This window comes from Ranitomeya variabilis, chromosome 6 (assembly GCF_051348905.1).
Source record: "Ranitomeya variabilis isolate aRanVar5 chromosome 6, aRanVar5.hap1, whole genome shotgun sequence".
Classification (NCBI taxonomy): domain Eukaryota; kingdom Metazoa; phylum Chordata; class Amphibia; order Anura; family Dendrobatidae; genus Ranitomeya; species Ranitomeya variabilis.
The window spans coordinates 5,045,973-5,062,202 of record NC_135237.1 but is presented as its reverse complement, the minus strand read 5'-3'; the positions used below and the strand labels follow the sequence as shown (position 1 = coordinate 5,062,202).

The window sequence follows — 16,230 nt, the reverse complement described above, 5'->3', positions numbered from 1 at the left end:
GGCTTTCTTCCCGCTTTGTTCCTATGAAGGTCTCCTCTCCCAAATTTAAACCTCGTTTTATTGGGCCTTACAAGATATTGGAAATCCTTAATCCTGTATCTTTTCGTCTGGATCTTCCTGTGTCGTTTGCTATTCACAATGTATTTCATAGGTCCTTGTTGCGGCGGTACATTGTGCCTGTAGTTCCTTCTGCTGAGCCTCCTGCTCCGGTGTTGGTTGAGGGCGAGTTGGAGTACGTGGTGGAGAAGATCTTGGATTCTCGCCTCTCCAGGCGGAGGCTTCAGTACCTGGTCAAGTGGAAGGGCTATGGTCAGGAGGATAATTCCTGGGTGGTCGCCTCTGATGTTCATGCGGCCGATTTAGTTCGTGCCTTTCATGCCGCTCATCCTGATCGCCCTGGTGGTCGTGGTGAGGGTTCGATGACCCCTCACTAAGGGGGGGGTACTGTTGTGAATTTGCTTTTTGCTCCCTCTAGTGGTTACTAGTTTTTTGACTCTGGTTTTTCTGTCATTCCTTTTATCCGCACCTGGGTCGTTAGTTAGGGGTGTTGCTATATAAGCTCCCTGGACCTTCAGTTCAATGCCTGGCAACGTAGTTATCAGAGCTAGTCTGCTGTGCTCTTGTCTACTGATCCTGGTTCCAGTTATATCAGCTAAGTCTACCTTTTGCTTTTTGCTATTTGTTTTGGTTTTGTATTTTTGTCCAGCTTGTTCCAAATCTATATCCTGACCTTTGCTGGAAGCTCTAGGGGGCTGGTGTTCTCCCCCCGGACTGTTAGACGGTTCGGGGGTTCTTGAATTTCCAGTGTGGATTTTGATAGGGTTTTTGTTGACCATATAAGTTACCTTTCTTTATTCTGCTATCAGTAAGCGGGCCTCTCTGTGCTAAACCTGATTCATTTCTGTGTTTGTCATTTCCTCTTACCTCACCGTCATTATTTGTGGGGGGCTTCTATCCAGCTTTGGGGTCCCCTTCTCTGGAGGCAAGAAAGGTCTTTGTTTTCCTCTACTAGGGGTAGCTAGATTCTCCGGCTGGCGCGTGTCATCTAGAATCTACGTAGGAATGATCCCCGGCTACTTCTAGTGTTGGCGTTAGGAGTAGATATATGGTCAACCCAGTTACCACTGCCCTATGAGCTGGATTTTTGTATTCTGCAGACTTCCACGTTCCTCTGAGACCCTCGCCATTGGGGTCATAACAGTGCTCCACTCCTCCGCTCCCCCTAGTGTTGTAGAGTGCGCTCCACTCCTCCGCTCCCCCTAGTGTTGTAGAGTGCGCTCCACTCCGCGCCCCCTAGTGTTGTAGAGTGTGCTCCACTCCTCCGCTCCCCCTAGTGTTGTAGAGTGCGCTCCACTTCTCCGTGCCCCCTAGTGTTGTAGAGTGCGCTCCACTCCTCCGCGCACCCTATTGTTGTAGAGTGTGCTCCACTCCTCCGCTCCCCCTAGTGTTGTAGAGTGTGCTCCACTCCTCCGCTTCCCCTAGTGTTGTAGAGTGTGCTCCACTCCTCCGCGCCCCTAGTGTTGTAGAGTGCGCTTCACTCCTCCGCGCCCCCTATTGTTGTAGAGTGTGCTCCACTCCTCCGCTCCCCCTAGTGTTGTTGAGTGTGCTCCACTCCTCCGCTCCCTCTAGTGGTTTAGAGTGTGCTCCACTCCTCCGCTCCCCCTATTGTTGTAGAGTGTGCTCCACTCCTCCGCTCCCCCTAGTGGTGTAGAATGCACTCCTCTCCTCCCTGCCCCCTAGTGTTGTAGAATGTTCTCCACTTCTCTGCGCCCCCTATTGTTGTAGAGTGCGCTCCACTCCTCCGCTCCTCCTAGTGTTGTAGAGTGCGCTCCACTCCTCCGCTCCTCCTAGTGTTGTAGAGTGTGCTCAACTCCTCCGCACCCCCTAGTGTTGTAGAGTGCGCTCCACTCCTCCACTCCCCCTAGTGTTGTAGAGTGCGCTCCACTCCTCCGCTCCCCCTAGTGTTGTAGAGTGCGCTCCACTCCTCCTAGTGTTGTAGAGTGCGCTCCACTCCTCCGTGCCCCCTAGTGTTGTAGAGTGCGCTCCACTCCTCCGCTCCCCCTAGTGTTGTAGAGTGCGCTCCACTCCTCCTAGTGTTGTAGAGTGCGCTCCACTCCTCCGTGCCCCCTAGTGTTGTAGAGTGTGCTCCACTCCTCCGCGCCCCCTAGTGTTGTAGAGTGCGCTCCACTCCTCCTAGTGTTGTAGAGTGCGCTCCACTCCTCCACTCCCCCTAGTGCTGTAGAGTGCGCTCCACTCCTCCTAGTGTTGTAGAGTGCGCTCCACTCCTCCGTGCCCCCTAGTGTTGTAGAGTGCGCTCCACTCCTCCGCGCCCCCTAGTGTTGTAGAGTGCGCTCCACTCCTCCACTCCCCCTAGTGTTGTAGAGTGCGCTCCACTCCTCCTAGTGTTGTAGAGTGCGCTCCACTCCTCCACTCCCCCTAGTGCTGTAGAGTGCGCTCCACTCCTCCTAGTGTTGTAGAGTGCGCTCCGCTCCTCCTAGTGTTGTAGAGTGCGCTCCACTCCTCCGCGCCCCCTAGTGGTGTAGAGTGCGCTCCACTCCTAGTGTTGTAGAGTGCGCTCCACTCCTCCTAGTGTTGTAGAGAGTGCTCCATTCCTCCATACCTTCTGGTGATGTAGAGCACGCTCCACTCCTCCGTGTTTCCTAGAGGTTTAGAGTGCGCTCCAATCCTCCACACTCCCTGGTGGTGTAGAGTGCGCTCCACTCGTCTGCACCCCCTAGTGATGTGGAGCACGCTCCATTCCTCCATGATCCCTGATGTAGAAGACCCTCCACTTTTCAGCCCCCTGCTGGTGTAGAGTGCGCTCCTTCTCTCCCCCCCGGTGGTGATGAGCATGCTCCACTTCCCCGTTATGTGACTGGTAGGGGACAGGGATCTTTTTCGGGGGTCTCATCATATGATCTCCTCAGGATCGGGATCTGGTGCTGCAGCGGATCGCTGAGGATCGGCAGATGCAACATGACAAGAAGAAAATTGCAATGAGTGAGAGGCTGGAGAGCGGAGAACACCCAGCCATCCGCACCACCGCCCACGATCACTGCACTCTGATGGTGAGCGCAGCCTGTGGGGCCCTATAGAAGTTGTGTGAGGTCCCCGGTGTCTTATATCCTGACTATTGCCATGTGTGATCTTCTGATTGTCAGATGTGATGTGTTGATTGTCGTGTCCCCTCCCCCACTGGCATGCTTCTTTACAGATTAGTGTCTGCGGTTGCTGGTGGTGCTCTGCCGCTTGTCGCCTATGTCGGGTGTCGCACGTGTCGGATGTCATGCGTCGGTTGTCCAGTGTCATATGTCGTCTGTGTCAGGTGTGGGCTTTGCTGTGTCGACTGTCGTCTGTATCGGATGTCGTTTGTGATGGGTGTCGTCTCTGTCGGGTGTCAGCTTTGCTGTGTCGACTGTCGTCTGTATCGGATGTCGTCTGTGACAGGTGTCGGGTGTCGGCTTTGCTGTGATGGGTGTCGTCTGTGTCGGGTGTCGGCTTTGCTATGACATGTGTCGTCTGTGACGGGTGACGGGTGTCGGCTTTGCTGTGATGGGTGTCGTCTGTGTCGGGTGTCGGCTTCGCTGTGACGGGTGTCGTCTGTGTCGGGTGTCGGCTTTGCTGTGACGGGTGTCGTCTGTGTCGGGTGTTGGCTTTGCTGTGTCTGGTGTCGTCTGTGTCGGGTGTCGGCTTCGCTGTGACGGGTGTCGTCTGTGTCGGGTGTCGGCTTTGCTATGACATGTGTCGTCTGTGACGGGTGTCGTCTGTGACGGGTGTCGGCTTTGCTGTGACGAGTGTCGTGGGTGTCGGCTTCGCTGTGACGGGTGTCGTCTGTGTCGGGTGTCGTCTGTTTCGGGTGTCGGCTTTGCTGTGACGGGTGTCGTCTGTGTCGGGTGTCGTCTGTGTCGGGTGTCGGCTTTGCTGTGACGGGTGTCGTCTGTGTCGGGTGTCGGCTTTGCTGTGACGAGTGTCGTCTGTATCGGGTGTCGGCTTCGCTGTGTCGGGTGTCGTCTGTCGGGTGTCCTCTGTGTCGGGTGTCGGCTTCGCTGTGACGGGTGTCGGGTGTCGTCTGTGACGGGTGTCGTCTGTGTCGGGTGTCGGCTTCGCTGTGTCGGGTGTCGGCTTTGTTGTGTCTGGTGTCGTCTGTCGGGTGTCAGCTTCGCTGTGACACGTGTCGTCTGTGTTGGGTGTCGGCTTTGCTGTGTCGGGTGTCGTCTGTCGGGTGTCGGCTTTGCTGTGTCGTCTGTGTCAGGTGTCGGATTTGCTGTGACGGGTGTCGGCTTTGCTGTGACGGGTGTCGTCTGTGTCAAGTGTCGGCTTCGCAGTGACGGGTGTCGTCTGTCGGGTGTCGGCTTTGCTGTGACGGGTGTCGTCTGTGTCAAGTGTCGGCTTTGCTGTGACGTGTCGTCTGTGACGGGTGTCGGCTTTGCTGTGACGAGTGTCGTCTGTGTCGGGTGTCGGCTTCGCTGTGACGGGTGTCGTCTGTGTCGGGTGTCGGCTTTGCTGTGACGGGTGTCGTCTGTGTCAAGTGTCGGCTTCGCAGTGACGGGTGTCGTCTGTGTCGGTGTCGGCTTTGCTGTGACATGTGTCGTCTGTGACGGGTGTCGTCTGTGTCAGGTGTCGGCTTTGCTGTGACGGGTGTCGGCTTTGCTGTGACGGGTGTCGTCTGTCAAGTGTCGGCTTCGCAGTGACGGGTGTCGTCTGTGTCGGGTGTCGGCTTTGCTGTGACGGGTGTCGTCTGTGTCAAGTGTCGGCTTCGCAGTGACGGGTGTCATCTGTGTCGGGTGTCGGCTTTGCTGTGACGTGTCGTCTGTGACGGGTGTCGTCTCTGTGTCGGGTGTCGGCGTTGCTGTGACGGGTGTCGGCTTTGCTGTGACGGGTGTCGTCAGTGTCAAGTGTTGGCTTCGCAGTGACGGGTGTCGTCTGTGTCGGGTGTCGGCTTCGCTGTTTCGGGTGTCGTCTGTGACAGGTGTCGTCTGTGTCGGGTGTCGTCTGTCTGGTGTCGGCTTTGCTGTGACATGTGTCGTCTGTGACGGGTGTCGTCTGTGTCGGGTGTCGGCTTTGCTGTGACGGGTGTCGGCTTTGCTGTAACGGGTGTCGTCTGTGTCGGGTGTCGGCTTCGCTGTTTCGGGTGTCGTCTGTGTCGGGTGTTGGCTTTGCTGTGACGGGTGTCGTCTGTTTCGGGTGTCGGCTTTGCTGTGACGGGTGTCGGGTGTCGTCTGTCTGGTGTCGGCTTTGCTGTTTCGGGTGTCGTCTGTGACGGGTGTCGGCTTTGCTGTGACGGGTGTCGGCTTTGCTGTGACGGGTGTCGTCTGTGTCGGGTGTCGTCTGTCGGGTGTCGTCTGTGTCTGGTGTCGGCTTTGCTGTTTCGGGTGTCGTCTGTGTCGGGTGTCGGCTTTGCTGTGACGGGTGTCGTCTGTGTCGGGTGTCGTCGGTGTCGTCTGTGTCGGGTGTCGTCTGTGACGGGTGTCGTCTGTGTCGGGTGTCGGCTTCGCTGTTTCGGGTGTCGGGTGTCAGCTTTGCTGTGACAGGTGTCGTCTGTGTCGGGTGTCGGCTTCGCTGTTTCGGGTGTCGTCTGTGTCGGGTGTCGGCTTTGCTGTGATGGGTGTCGTCTGTGTCAGGTGTCGTCTGTGTCGGGTGTCGTCTGTGTCGGGTGTCGGCTTCGCTGTTTCGGGTGTCGTCTGTGTCGGGTGTCGGCTTTGCTGTGACTTGTGTCGTCTGTGTCGGGTGTCGTCTGTGTCGGGTGTCGTCTGTGTCGGGTGTCGTCTGTGTCGGGTGTCGTCTGTGTCGGGTGTCGTCTGTGTCGGGTGTCGGCTTTGCTGTGACGGGTGTCGTCTGTGTCGGGTGTCGTCTGTGTCGGGTGTCGGCTTTGCTGTGACGGGTGTCGTCTGTGTCGGGTGTTGTCTGTGTCGGGTGTCGGCTTTGCTGTGACGGGTGTCGTCTGTGTCGGGCGTCGGCTTCGCTGTTTCGGGTGTCGTCTGTGTCGGGTGTTGTCTGTGTCGGGTGTCGGCTTTGCTGTGACGGGTGTCGTCTGTGTCGGGCGTCGGCTTCGCTGTTTCGGGTGTCGTCTGTGTCGGGTGTCGGCTTCGCTGTTTCGGGTGTCGTCTGTGTCGGGTGTTGGCTTTGTCGGGTGTCGGCTTTGCTGTGACGGGTGTCGTCTGTGTCGGGCGTCGGCTTCGCTGTTTCGGGTGTCGTCTGTGTCGGGTGTTGTCTGTGTCGGGTGTCGGCTTTGCTGTGACGGGTGTCGTCTGTGTCGGGCGTCGGCTTCGCTGTTTCGGGTGTCGTCTGTGTCGGGTGTCGGCTTCGCTGTTTCGGGTGTCGTCTGTGTCGGGTGTTGGCTTTGCTGTGACGGGTGTCGTCTGTTTCGGGTGTCGGCTTTGCTGTGACGGGTGTCGTCTGTGTCGGGTGTCGTCTGTCTGGTGTCGGCTTTGCTGTTTCGGGTGTCGTCTGTGACGGGTGTCGGCTTTGCTGTGACGGGTGTCGGCTTTGCTGTGTCGGGTGTCGTCTGTGTCGGGTGTCGTCTGTGTCGGGTGTCGTCTGTGTCTGGTGTCGGCTTTGCTGTGTCGGGTGTCGTCTGTGTCGGGTGTCGGCTTTGCTGTGACGGGTGTCGTCTGTGTCGGGTGTCGTCTGTGTCGGGTGTCGTCTGTGTCGGGTGTCGGCTTTGCTGTGACGGGTGTCGTCTGTGTCGGGTGTCGGCTTCGCTGTTTTGGGTGTCGGGTGTCGGCTTTGCTGTGACAGGTGTCATCTGTGTCGGGTGTCGGCTTCGCTGTGTCGGGTGTCGGCTTTGCTGTGATGGGTGTCGTCTGTGTCGGGTGTCGTCTGTGTCGGGTGTCGTCTGTGTCGGGTGTCGGCTTCGCTGTTTCGGGTGTCGTCTGTGTCGGGTGTCGGCTTTGCTGTGACGGGTGTCGTCTGTGTCGGGTGTCGTCTGTGTCGGGTGTCGTCTGTGTCGGGTGTCGTCTGTGTCGGGTGTCGTCTGTGTCGGGTGTCGGCTTTGCTGTGACGGGTGTCGTCTGTGTCGGGTGTCGTCTGTGTCGGGTGTCGGCTTTGCTGTGACGGGTGTCGTCTGTGTCGGGTGTCGGCTTCGCTGTTTCGGGTGTCGGGTGTCGGCTTTGCTGTGACAGGTGTCGTCTGTGTCGGCTTCGCTGTTTCGGGTGTCGTCTGTGTCGGGTGTCGGCTTTGCTGTGATGGGTGTCGTCTGTGTCGGGTGTCGTCTGTGTCGGGTGTCGTCTGTGTCGGGTGTCGTCTGTCGGGTGTCGGCTTTGCTGTGACGGGTGTCGGCTTTGCTGTGATGGGTGTCGTCTGTGTCGGGTGTCGGCTTTGCTGTGACGGGTGTCGTCTGTGTCGGGTGTCGGCTTTGCTGTGACGGGTGTCGGCTTTGCTGTGACGGGTGTCGTTTGTGTCGGGTGTCGGCTTTGCTGTGACGGGTGTCGTCGGTGTCGGCTTTGCTGTGTCGGGTGTCGGCTTAGCTGTGACGGGTGTCGTTTGTGTCGGGTGTCGGCTTTGCTGTGACGGGTGTCGTCTGTGTCGGTGTCGGCTTTGCTGTGTCGGGTGTCGGCTTTGCTGTGACGGGTGTCGTCTGTGTCGGGTGTCGGCTTTGCTGTGTCGGGTGTCGGCTTTGCTGTGACGGGTGTCGTCTGTGTCGGGTGTCGTCTGTGTCGGGTGTCGTCTGTGTCGGGTGTCGGCTTTGCTGTGACGGGTGTCGTCTGTGTCCGGTGTCGGCTTCGCTGTTTCGGGTGTCAGGTGTCGGCTTTGCTGTGACAGGTGTCGTCTGTGTCGGGTGTCGGCTTCGCTGTTTCGGGTGTCGTCTGTGTCGGGTGTCGGCTTTGCTGTGATGGGTGTCGTCTGTGTCAGGTGTCGTCTGTGTCGGGTGTCGTCTGTGTCGGGTGTCGGCTTCGCTGTTTCGGGTGTCGTCTGTGTCGGGTGTCGGCTTTGCTGTGACGGGTGTCGTCTGTGTCGGGTGTCGTCTGTGTCGGGTGTCGTCTGTGTCGGGTGTCGTCTGTGTCGGGTGTCATCTGTGTCGGGTGTCGTCTGTGTCGGGTGTCGTCTGTGTCGGGTGTCGGCTTTGCTGTGACGGGTGTCGTCTTTGTCGGGTGTCGGCTTTGCTGTGACGGGTGTCGTCTGTGTCGGGTGTCGGCTTCGCTGTTTCGGGTGTCGTCTGTGTCGGGTGTTGTCTGTGTCGGGTGTCGGCTTTGCTGTGACGGGTGTCGTCTGTGTCGGGTGTCGGCTTCGCTGTTTCGGGTGTCGTCTGTCGGGTGTTGGCTTTGCTGTGACGGGTGTCGTCTGTTTCGGGTGTCTGCTTTGCTGTGACGGGTGTCGTCTGTGTCGGGTGTCGTCTGTCTGGTGTCGGCTTTGCTGTTTCGGGTGTCGTCTGTGACGGGTGTCGGCTTTGCTGTGACGGGTGTCGGCTTTGCTGTGACGGGTGTCGTCTGTGTCGGGTGTCGTCTGTGTCGGGTGTCGTCTGTGTCGGGTGTCGGCTTTGCTGTTTCGGGTGTCGTCTGTGTCGGGTGTCGGCTTTGCTGTGACGGGTGTCGTCTGTGTCGGGTGTCGTCTGTGTCGGGTGTCGTCTGTGTCGGGTGTCGGCTTTGTTGTGACGGGTGTCGTCTGTGTCGGGTGTCGGCTTCGCTGTTTCGGGTGTCGGGTGTCGGCTTTGCTGTGACAGGTGTCGTCTGTGTCGGGTGTCGGCTTCGCTGTGTCGGGTGTCGGCTTTGCTGTGACGGGTGTCGTCTGTGTCCGGTGTCGGCTTCGCTGTTTCGGGTGTCGGGTGTCGGCTTTGCTGTGACAGGTGTCGTCTGTGTCGGGTGTCGGCTTCGCTGTTTCGGGTGTCGTCTGTGTCGGGTGTCGGCTTTGCTGTGATGGGTGTCGTCTGTGTCAGGTGTCGTCTGTGTCGGGTGTCATCTGTGTCGGGTGTCGGCTTCGCTGTTTCGGGTGTCGTCTGTGTCGGGTGTCGGCTTTACTGTGACGGGTGTCGTCTGTGTCGGGTGTCGTCTGTGTCGGGTGTCGTCTGTGTCAGGTGTCGTCTGTGTCGGGTGTCGTCTGTGTCGGGTGTCGTCTGTGTCGGGTGTCGGCTTTGCTGTGACGGGTGTCGTCTGTGTCGGGTGTCGTCTGTGTCGGGTGTCGGCTTTGCTGTGACGGGTGTCGTCTGTGTCGGGTGTCGGCTTTGCTGTGACGGGTGTCGTCTGTGTCGGCTTTGCTGTGACGGGTGTCGTCTGTGTCGGGTGTCGGCTTTGCTGTGACGGGTGTCGTCTGTGTCGGGTGTCGGCTTCGCTGTTTCGGGTGTCGGCTTTGCTGTGACAGGTGTCGTCTGTGTCGGGTGTCGGCTTCGCTGTTTCGGGTGTCGTCTGTGTCGGGTGTCGGCTTTGCTGTGATGGGTGTCGTCTGTGTCGGGTGTCGACTGTGTCGGGTGTCGTCTGTCGGGTGTTGGCTTTGCTGTGACGGGTGTCGGCTTTGCTGTGACGGGTGTCGGGTGTCGGCTTTGCTGTGACGGGTGTCGTCTGTGTCGGGTGTCGGCTTTGCTGTGACGGGTGTCGGCTTTGCTGTGACGGGTGTCGTTTGTGTCGGGTGTCGGCTTTGCTGTGACGGGTGTCGTCTGTGTCGGGTGTCGGCTTTGCTGTGTCGGGTGTCGGCTTTGCTGTGACGGGTGTCGGCTTTGCTGTGACGGGTGTCGTTTGTGTCGGGTGTCGGCTTTGCTGTGACGGGTGTCGTCTGTGTCGGTGTCGGCTTTGCTGTGTCGGGTGTCGGCTTTGCTGTGACGGGTGTCGTCTGTGTCGGTGTCGGCTTTGCTGTGACGGGTGTCGTCTGTGTCGGGTGTCGTGGGTGTCGGCTTTGCTGTGACGGGTGTCGTTTGTGTCGGGTGTCGGCTTTGCTGTGACGGGTGTCATCTGTGTCGGTGTCGGCTTTGCTGTGTCGGTTGTCGGCTTAGCTGTGACGGGTGTCGTTTGTGTCGGGTGTCGGCTTTGCTGTGACGGGTGTCGTCTGTGTCGGTGTCGGCTTTGCTGTGTCGGGTGTCGGCTTTGCTGTGATGGGTGTCGTCTGTGTCGGGTGTCGGCTTTGCTGTGTCGGGTGTCGGCTTTGCTGTGACGGGTGTCGTCTGTGTCGGTGTCGGCTTTGCTGTGTCGGGTGTCGGCTTTGCTGTGACGGGTGTCGTCTGTGTCGGGTGTCGGCTTTGCTGTGACGGGTGTCGTCTGTGTCGGGTGTCGTGGGTGTCGGCTTTGCTGTGACGGGTGTCGTTTGTGTCGGGTGTCGGCTTTGCTGTGACGGGTGTCATCTGTGTCGGTGTCGGCTTTGCTGTGTCGGGTGTCAGCTTAGCTGTGACGGGTGTCGTTTGTGTCGGGTGTCGGCTTTGCTGTGACGGGTGTCGTCTGTGTCGGTGTCGGCTTTGCTGTGACGGGTGTCGTCTGTGTCGGTGTCGGCTTTGCTGTGTCGGGTGTCGGCTTTGCTGTAACGGGTGTCGTCTGTGTCGGGTGTCGTCTGTGTCGGGTGTCGGCTTTGCTGTGACGGGTGTCGTCTGTGTCGGGTGTCGGCTTCGCTGTTTCGGGTGTCGGGCGTCGGCTTTGCTGTGACAGGTGTCGTCTGTGTCGGGTGTCGGCTTCGCTGTTTCGGGTGTCGTCTGTGTCGGGTGTCGGCTTTGCTGTGTTGGGTGTCGTCTGTGTCGGGTGTCGTCTGTGTCGGGTGTCGTCTGTGTCGGGTGTCGGCTTTGCTGTGACGGGTGTCGGCTTTGCTGTGACGGCTGTCGTCTGTGTCGGGTGTCGGCTTTGCTGTGACGGGTGTCGTCTGTGTCGGGTGTCGGCTTTGCTGTGACGGGTGTCGGCTTTGCTGTGACGGGTGTCGTTTGTGTCGGGTGTCGGCTTTGCTGTGACGGGTGTCGTCTGTGTCGGTGTCGGCTTTGCTGTGTCGGGTGTTGGCTTAGCTGTGACGGGTGTCGTTTGTGTCAGGTGTCGGCTTTGCTGTGACGGGTGTCGTCTGTGTCGGTGTCGGCTTTGCTGTGTCGGGTGTCGGCTTTGCTGTGATGGGTGTCGTCTGTGTCGGGTGTCGGCTTTGCTGTGTCGGGTGTCGGCTTTGCTGTGACGGGTGTCGTCTGTGTCGGTGTCGGCTTTGCTGTGTCGGGTGTCGGCTTTGCTGTGACGGGTGTCGTCTGTGTCGGGTGTCGGCTTTGCTGTGACGGGTGTCGTCTGTGTCGGGTGTCGGCTTTGCTGTGTCGGGTGTCGGCTTTGCTGTGACGGGTGTCGTCTGTGTCGGTGTCGGCTTTGCTGTGACGGGTGTCGTCTGTGTCGGGTGTCGTGGGTGTCGGCTTTGCTGTGACGGGTGTCGTTTGTGTCGGGTGTCGGCTTTGCTGTGACGGGTGTCATCTGTGTCGGTGTCGGCTTTGCTGTGTCGGTTGTCGGCTTAGCTGTGACGGGTGTCGTTTGTGTCGGGTGTCGGCTTTGCTGTGACGGGTGTCGTCTGTGTCGGTGTCGGCTTTGCTGTGTCGGGTGTCGGCTTTGCTGTGATGGGTGTCGTCTGTGTCGGGTGTCGGCTTTGCTGTGTCGGGTGTCGGCTTTGCTGTGACGGGTGTCGTCTGTGTCGGTGTCGGCTTTGCTGTGTCGGGTGTCGGCTTTGCTGTGACGGGTGTCGTCTGTGTCGGGTGTCGGCTTTGCTGTGACGGGTGTCGTCTGTGTCGGGTGTCGTGGGTGTCGGCTTTGCTGTGACGGGTGTCGTTTGTGTCGGGTGTCGGCTTTGCTGTGACGGGTGTCATCTGTGTCGGTGTCGGCTTTGCTGTGTCGGGTGTCAGCTTAGCTGTGACGGGTGTCGTTTGTGTCGGGTGTCGGCTTTGCTGTGACGGGTGTCGTCTGTGTCGGTGTCGGCTTTGCTGTGACGGGTGTCGTCTGTGTCGGTGTCGGCTTTGCTGTGTCGGGTGTCGGCTTTGCTGTAACGGGTGTCGTCTGTGTCGGGTGTCGTCTGTGTCGGGTGTCGGCTTTGCTGTGACGGGTGTCGTCTGTGTCGGGTGTCGGCTTCGCTGTTTCGGGTGTCGGGCGTCGGCTTTGCTGTGACAGGTGTCGTCTGTGTCGGGTGTCGGCTTCGCTGTTTCGGGTGTCGTCTGTGTCGGGTGTCGGCTTTGCTGTGTTGGGTGTCGTCTGTGTCGGGTGTCGTCTGTGTCGGGTGTCGTCTGTGTCGGGTGTCGGCTTTGCTGTGACGGGTGTCGGCTTTGCTGTGACGGCTGTCGTCTGTGTCGGGTGTCGGCTTTGCTGTGACGGGTGTCGTCTGTGTCGGGTGTCGGCTTTGCTGTGACGGGTGTCGGCTTTGCTGTGACGGGTGTCGTTTGTGTCGGGTGTCGGCTTTGCTGTGACGGGTGTCGTCTGTGTCGGTGTCGGCTTTGCTGTGTCGGGTGTTGGCTTAGCTGTGACGGGTGTCGTTTGTGTCAGGTGTCGGCTTTGCTGTGACGGGTGTCGTCTGTGTCGGTGTCGGCTTTGCTGTGTCGGGTGTCGGCTTTGCTGTGATGGGTGTCGTCTGTGTCGGGTGTCGGCTTTGCTGTGTCGGGTGTCGGCTTTGCTGTGACGGGTGTCGTCTGTGTCGGTGTCGGCTTTGCTGTGTCGGGTGTCGGCTTTGCTGTGACGGGTGTCGTCTGTGTCGGGTGTCGGCTTTGCTGTGACGGGTGTCGTCTGTGTCGGGTGTCGTGGGTGTCGGCTTTGCTGTGACGGGTGTCGTTTGTGTCGGGTGTCGGCTTTGCTGTGACGGGTGTCATCTGTGTCGGTGTCGGCTTTGCTGTGTCGGGTGTCAGCTTAGCTGTGACGGGTGTCGTTTGTGTCGGGTGTCGGCTTTGCTGTGACGGGTGTCGTCTGTGTCGGTGTCGGCTTTGCTGTGACGGGTGTCGTCTGTGTCGGTGTCGGCTTTGCTGTGTCGGGTGTCGGCTTTGCTGTAACGGGTGTCGTCTGTGTCGGGTGTCGTCTGTGTCGGGTGTCGGCTTTGCTGTGACGGGTGTCGTCTGTGTCGGGTGTCGGCTTCGCTGTTTCGGGTGTCGGGCGTCGGCTTTGCTGTGACAGGTGTCGTCTGTGTCGGGTGTCGGCTTCGCTGTTTCGGGTGTCGTCTGTGTCGGGTGTCGGCTTTGCTGTGTTGGGTGTCGTCTGTGTCGGGTGTCGTCTGTGTCGGGTGTCGTCTGTGTCGGGTGTCGGCTTTGCTGTGACGGGTGTCGGCTTTGCTGTGACGGCTGTCGTCTGTGTCGGGTGTCGGCTTTGCTGTGACGGGTGTCGTCTGTGTCGGGTGTCGGCTTTGCTGTGACGGGTGTCGGCTTTGCTGTGACGGGTGTCGTTTGTGTCGGGTGTCGGCTTTGCTGTGACGGGTGTCGTCTGTGTCGGTGTCGGCTTTGCTGTGTCGGGTGTTGGCTTAGCTGTGACGGGTGTCGTTTGTGTCAGGTGTCGGCTTTGCTGTGACGGGTGTCGTCTGTGTCGGTGTCGGCTTTGCTGTGTCGGGTGTCGGCTTTGCTGTGACGGGTGTCGTCTGTGTCGGGTGTCGGCTTTGCTGTGTCGGGTGTCGGCTTTGCTGTGACGGGTGTCGTCTGTGTCGGTGTCGGCTTTGCTGTGTCGGGTGTCGGCTTTGCTGTGACGGGTGTCGTCTGTGTCGGTGTCGGCTTTGCTGTGACGGGTGTCGTTTGTGTCGGGTGTCGGCTTTGCTGTGACGGGTGTCATCTGTGTCGGTGTCGGCTTTGCTGTGTCGGGTGTCGGCTTAGCTGTGACGGGTGTCGTTTGTGTCGGGTGTCGGCTCTGCTGTGACGGGTGTCGTCTGTGTCGGTGTCGGCTTTGCTGTGTCGGGTGTCGGCTTTGCTGTGACGGGTGTCGTCTGTGTCGGTGTCGGCTTTGCTGTGTCGGGTGTCGGCTTTTCTGTGACGGGTGTCGTCGGTGTCGGCTTTGCTGTGTCGGGTGTCGGCTTTGCTGTGACGGGTGTCGTCTGTGTCGGTGTCGGCTTTGCTGTGTCGGGTGTCATCTGTTTCGGGTGTCGTCTGTGACGGGTGTCGGCTTTGCTGTGTCGGCTTTGCTGTGACGGGTGTCATCTGTGTCGGTGTCGGCTTTGCTGTGTCGGGTGTCGGCTTAGCTGTGACGGGTGTCGTTTGTGTCGGGTGTCGGCTTTGCTGTGACGGGTGTCGTCGGTGTCGGCTTTGCTGTGTCGGGTGTCGGCTTTGCTGTGACGGGTATCGTCTGTGTCGGTGTCGGCTTTGCTGTGTCGGGTGTCGGCTTTGCTGTGACGGGTGTCGTCTGTGTCGGTGTCGGCTTTGCTGTGTCGGGTGTCGGCTTTGCTGTGACGGGTGTCGTCTGTGTCGGTGTCGGCTTTGCTGTGTCGGCGTCGGCTTTGCTGTGACGGGTGTCATCTGTTTCGGGTGTCGTCTGTGACGGGTGTCGGCTTTGCTGTGTCGGGTGTCGGCTTTGCTGTGACGGGTTTTGTCTGTGTCGGTGTCGGCTTTGCTGTGACGGGTGTCGGCTTTGCTGTGACGGGTGTCGTCTGTGTCGGGTGTCGGCTTTGCTGTGACGGGTTTAGTCTGTGTCGGTGTCGGCTTTGCTGTGACGGGTGTCGTTTGTGTCGGGTGTCGGCTTTGCTGTGACGGGTGTCGTCTGTGTCGGTGTCGGTTTTGCTGTGTCGGGTGTCGGCTTAGCTGTGACGGGTGTCGTTTGTGTCGGGTGTCGGCTTTGCTGTGACGGGTGTCGTCTGTGTCGGCTTTGCTGTGTCGGGTGTCGGCTTTGCTGTGACGGGTGTCGTCTGTGTCGGTGTCGGCTTTGCTGTGTCAGGTGTCGGCTTTGCTGTGACGGGTGTCGTCTGTCGGTGTCGGCTTTGCTGTGTCGGGTGTCGGCTTTGCTGTGACGGGTGTCGTCTGTGTCGGTGTCGGCTTTGCTGTGTCGGGTGTCGGCTTTGCTGTGACGGGTGTCGTCTGTGTCGGTGTCGGCTTTGCTGTGTCGGTGTCGGCTTTGCTGTGACGGGTGTCGTCTGTGTCGGTGTCGGCTTTGCTGTGTCGGGTGTCGGCTTTGCTGTGACGGGTTTTGTCTGTGTCGGTGTCGGCTTTGCTGTGACGGGTGTCGTCTGTGTCGGTGTCGGCTTAGCTGTGACGGGTGTCAGCTGGTTGTCGCCTCCCCCGCTCTGTAACTGTCTCCCTGCTCTCTTGCAGGTGCGCCTGCCGTCCGGTCAGTGTGTGCGGCTGTCGCTGGCCGGTGACTCGAGGCTGCAGGCCGTGCACGATCATGTGAGCTCGCTGCTCCCGACTCCCGGCACATTGTTACAGACTTTTCCCAGCAGACGCTTCACAGATGAGGATCTGCCCCGCAGCCTCCAGGAGCTGGGACTGACCCCCAGCGCCACCATCTGTGTGCACCCCGGGGCCCACACCACCTCAGGGCCCCTCAATTCCTCCTCGGAGCCCCCTGTGTGTGACGCAGCCCAGTTGATGATGCAGGGGGACAAGCTGTTGCCCATCCTCCGCTCTCCGGCCCAGGCAGTGACTCCCAACATCCACATGGTGGCAGAACCTTCAGCGCTGCACAGCTGGGGTGTGTATATAATGTATATGGGGGTGTATATAACATATGGAGGGGGGTGTATATAATGTATGGAGGGGGGTGTATATAATGTATATGGGGGTGTATATAATGTATGGAGGGAGGTGTATATAATGTATGGAGGGGGGTGTATATAATGTATATGGGGGTGTATATAATATATGGAGGGGGGTGTATATAATGTATCGATGAGGTGTATATAATGTATGGAGGGGGGTGTATATAATGTATGGAGGGGGTGTATATAATGTATGGAGGGGGGTGTATATAATGTATCGAGGGGGTGTATATAATGTATGGAGGGGGGTGTATATAATGTATGGAGGTGGTGTATATAATGTATGGAGGGGGTGTATATAATGTATATGGGGGTGTATATAATATATGGAGGGGGGTGTATATAATGTATCGATGAGGTGTATATAATGTATGGAGGGGGTGTATATAATGTATGGAGGGGTGTATATAATGTATGGAGGGGGGTGTATATAATGTATCGAGGGGGTGTATATAATGTATGGAGGGGGTGTATATAATGTATGGAGGGGGAATAATGTATGGAGGGTGTATATAATGTATGGAGGGGGTGTATATAATGTATGGAGGAGGTGTATATAATGTATGGAGGGTGTATATAATGTATGGAGGGGGGTGTATATATTGTATATGGGGTGTATATAACATATGGAGGGGGTGTATATAATGTATGGAGGGGGTG

The 16,230-nt window shown here is 58.6% G+C and overlaps 1 protein-coding gene across 1 annotated transcript in view; it reads left to right on the top strand.

Moving 5' to 3' along the window:
• The window catches only part of LOC143781256 (uncharacterized), a 177,364-nt gene that overhangs the window by 55,933 nt on the left and 105,201 nt on the right, over nt 1-16,230 (top strand). Inside the window, exons 6-7 of the mRNA XM_077267750.1 lie at nt 2,928-3,068; nt 15,125-15,503. Of these exons, the coding sequence (XP_077123865.1) occupies nt 2,928-3,068; nt 15,125-15,503 (520 nt within the window). The remainder of the gene's footprint in view (nt 1-2,927; nt 3,069-15,124; nt 15,504-16,230) is intronic.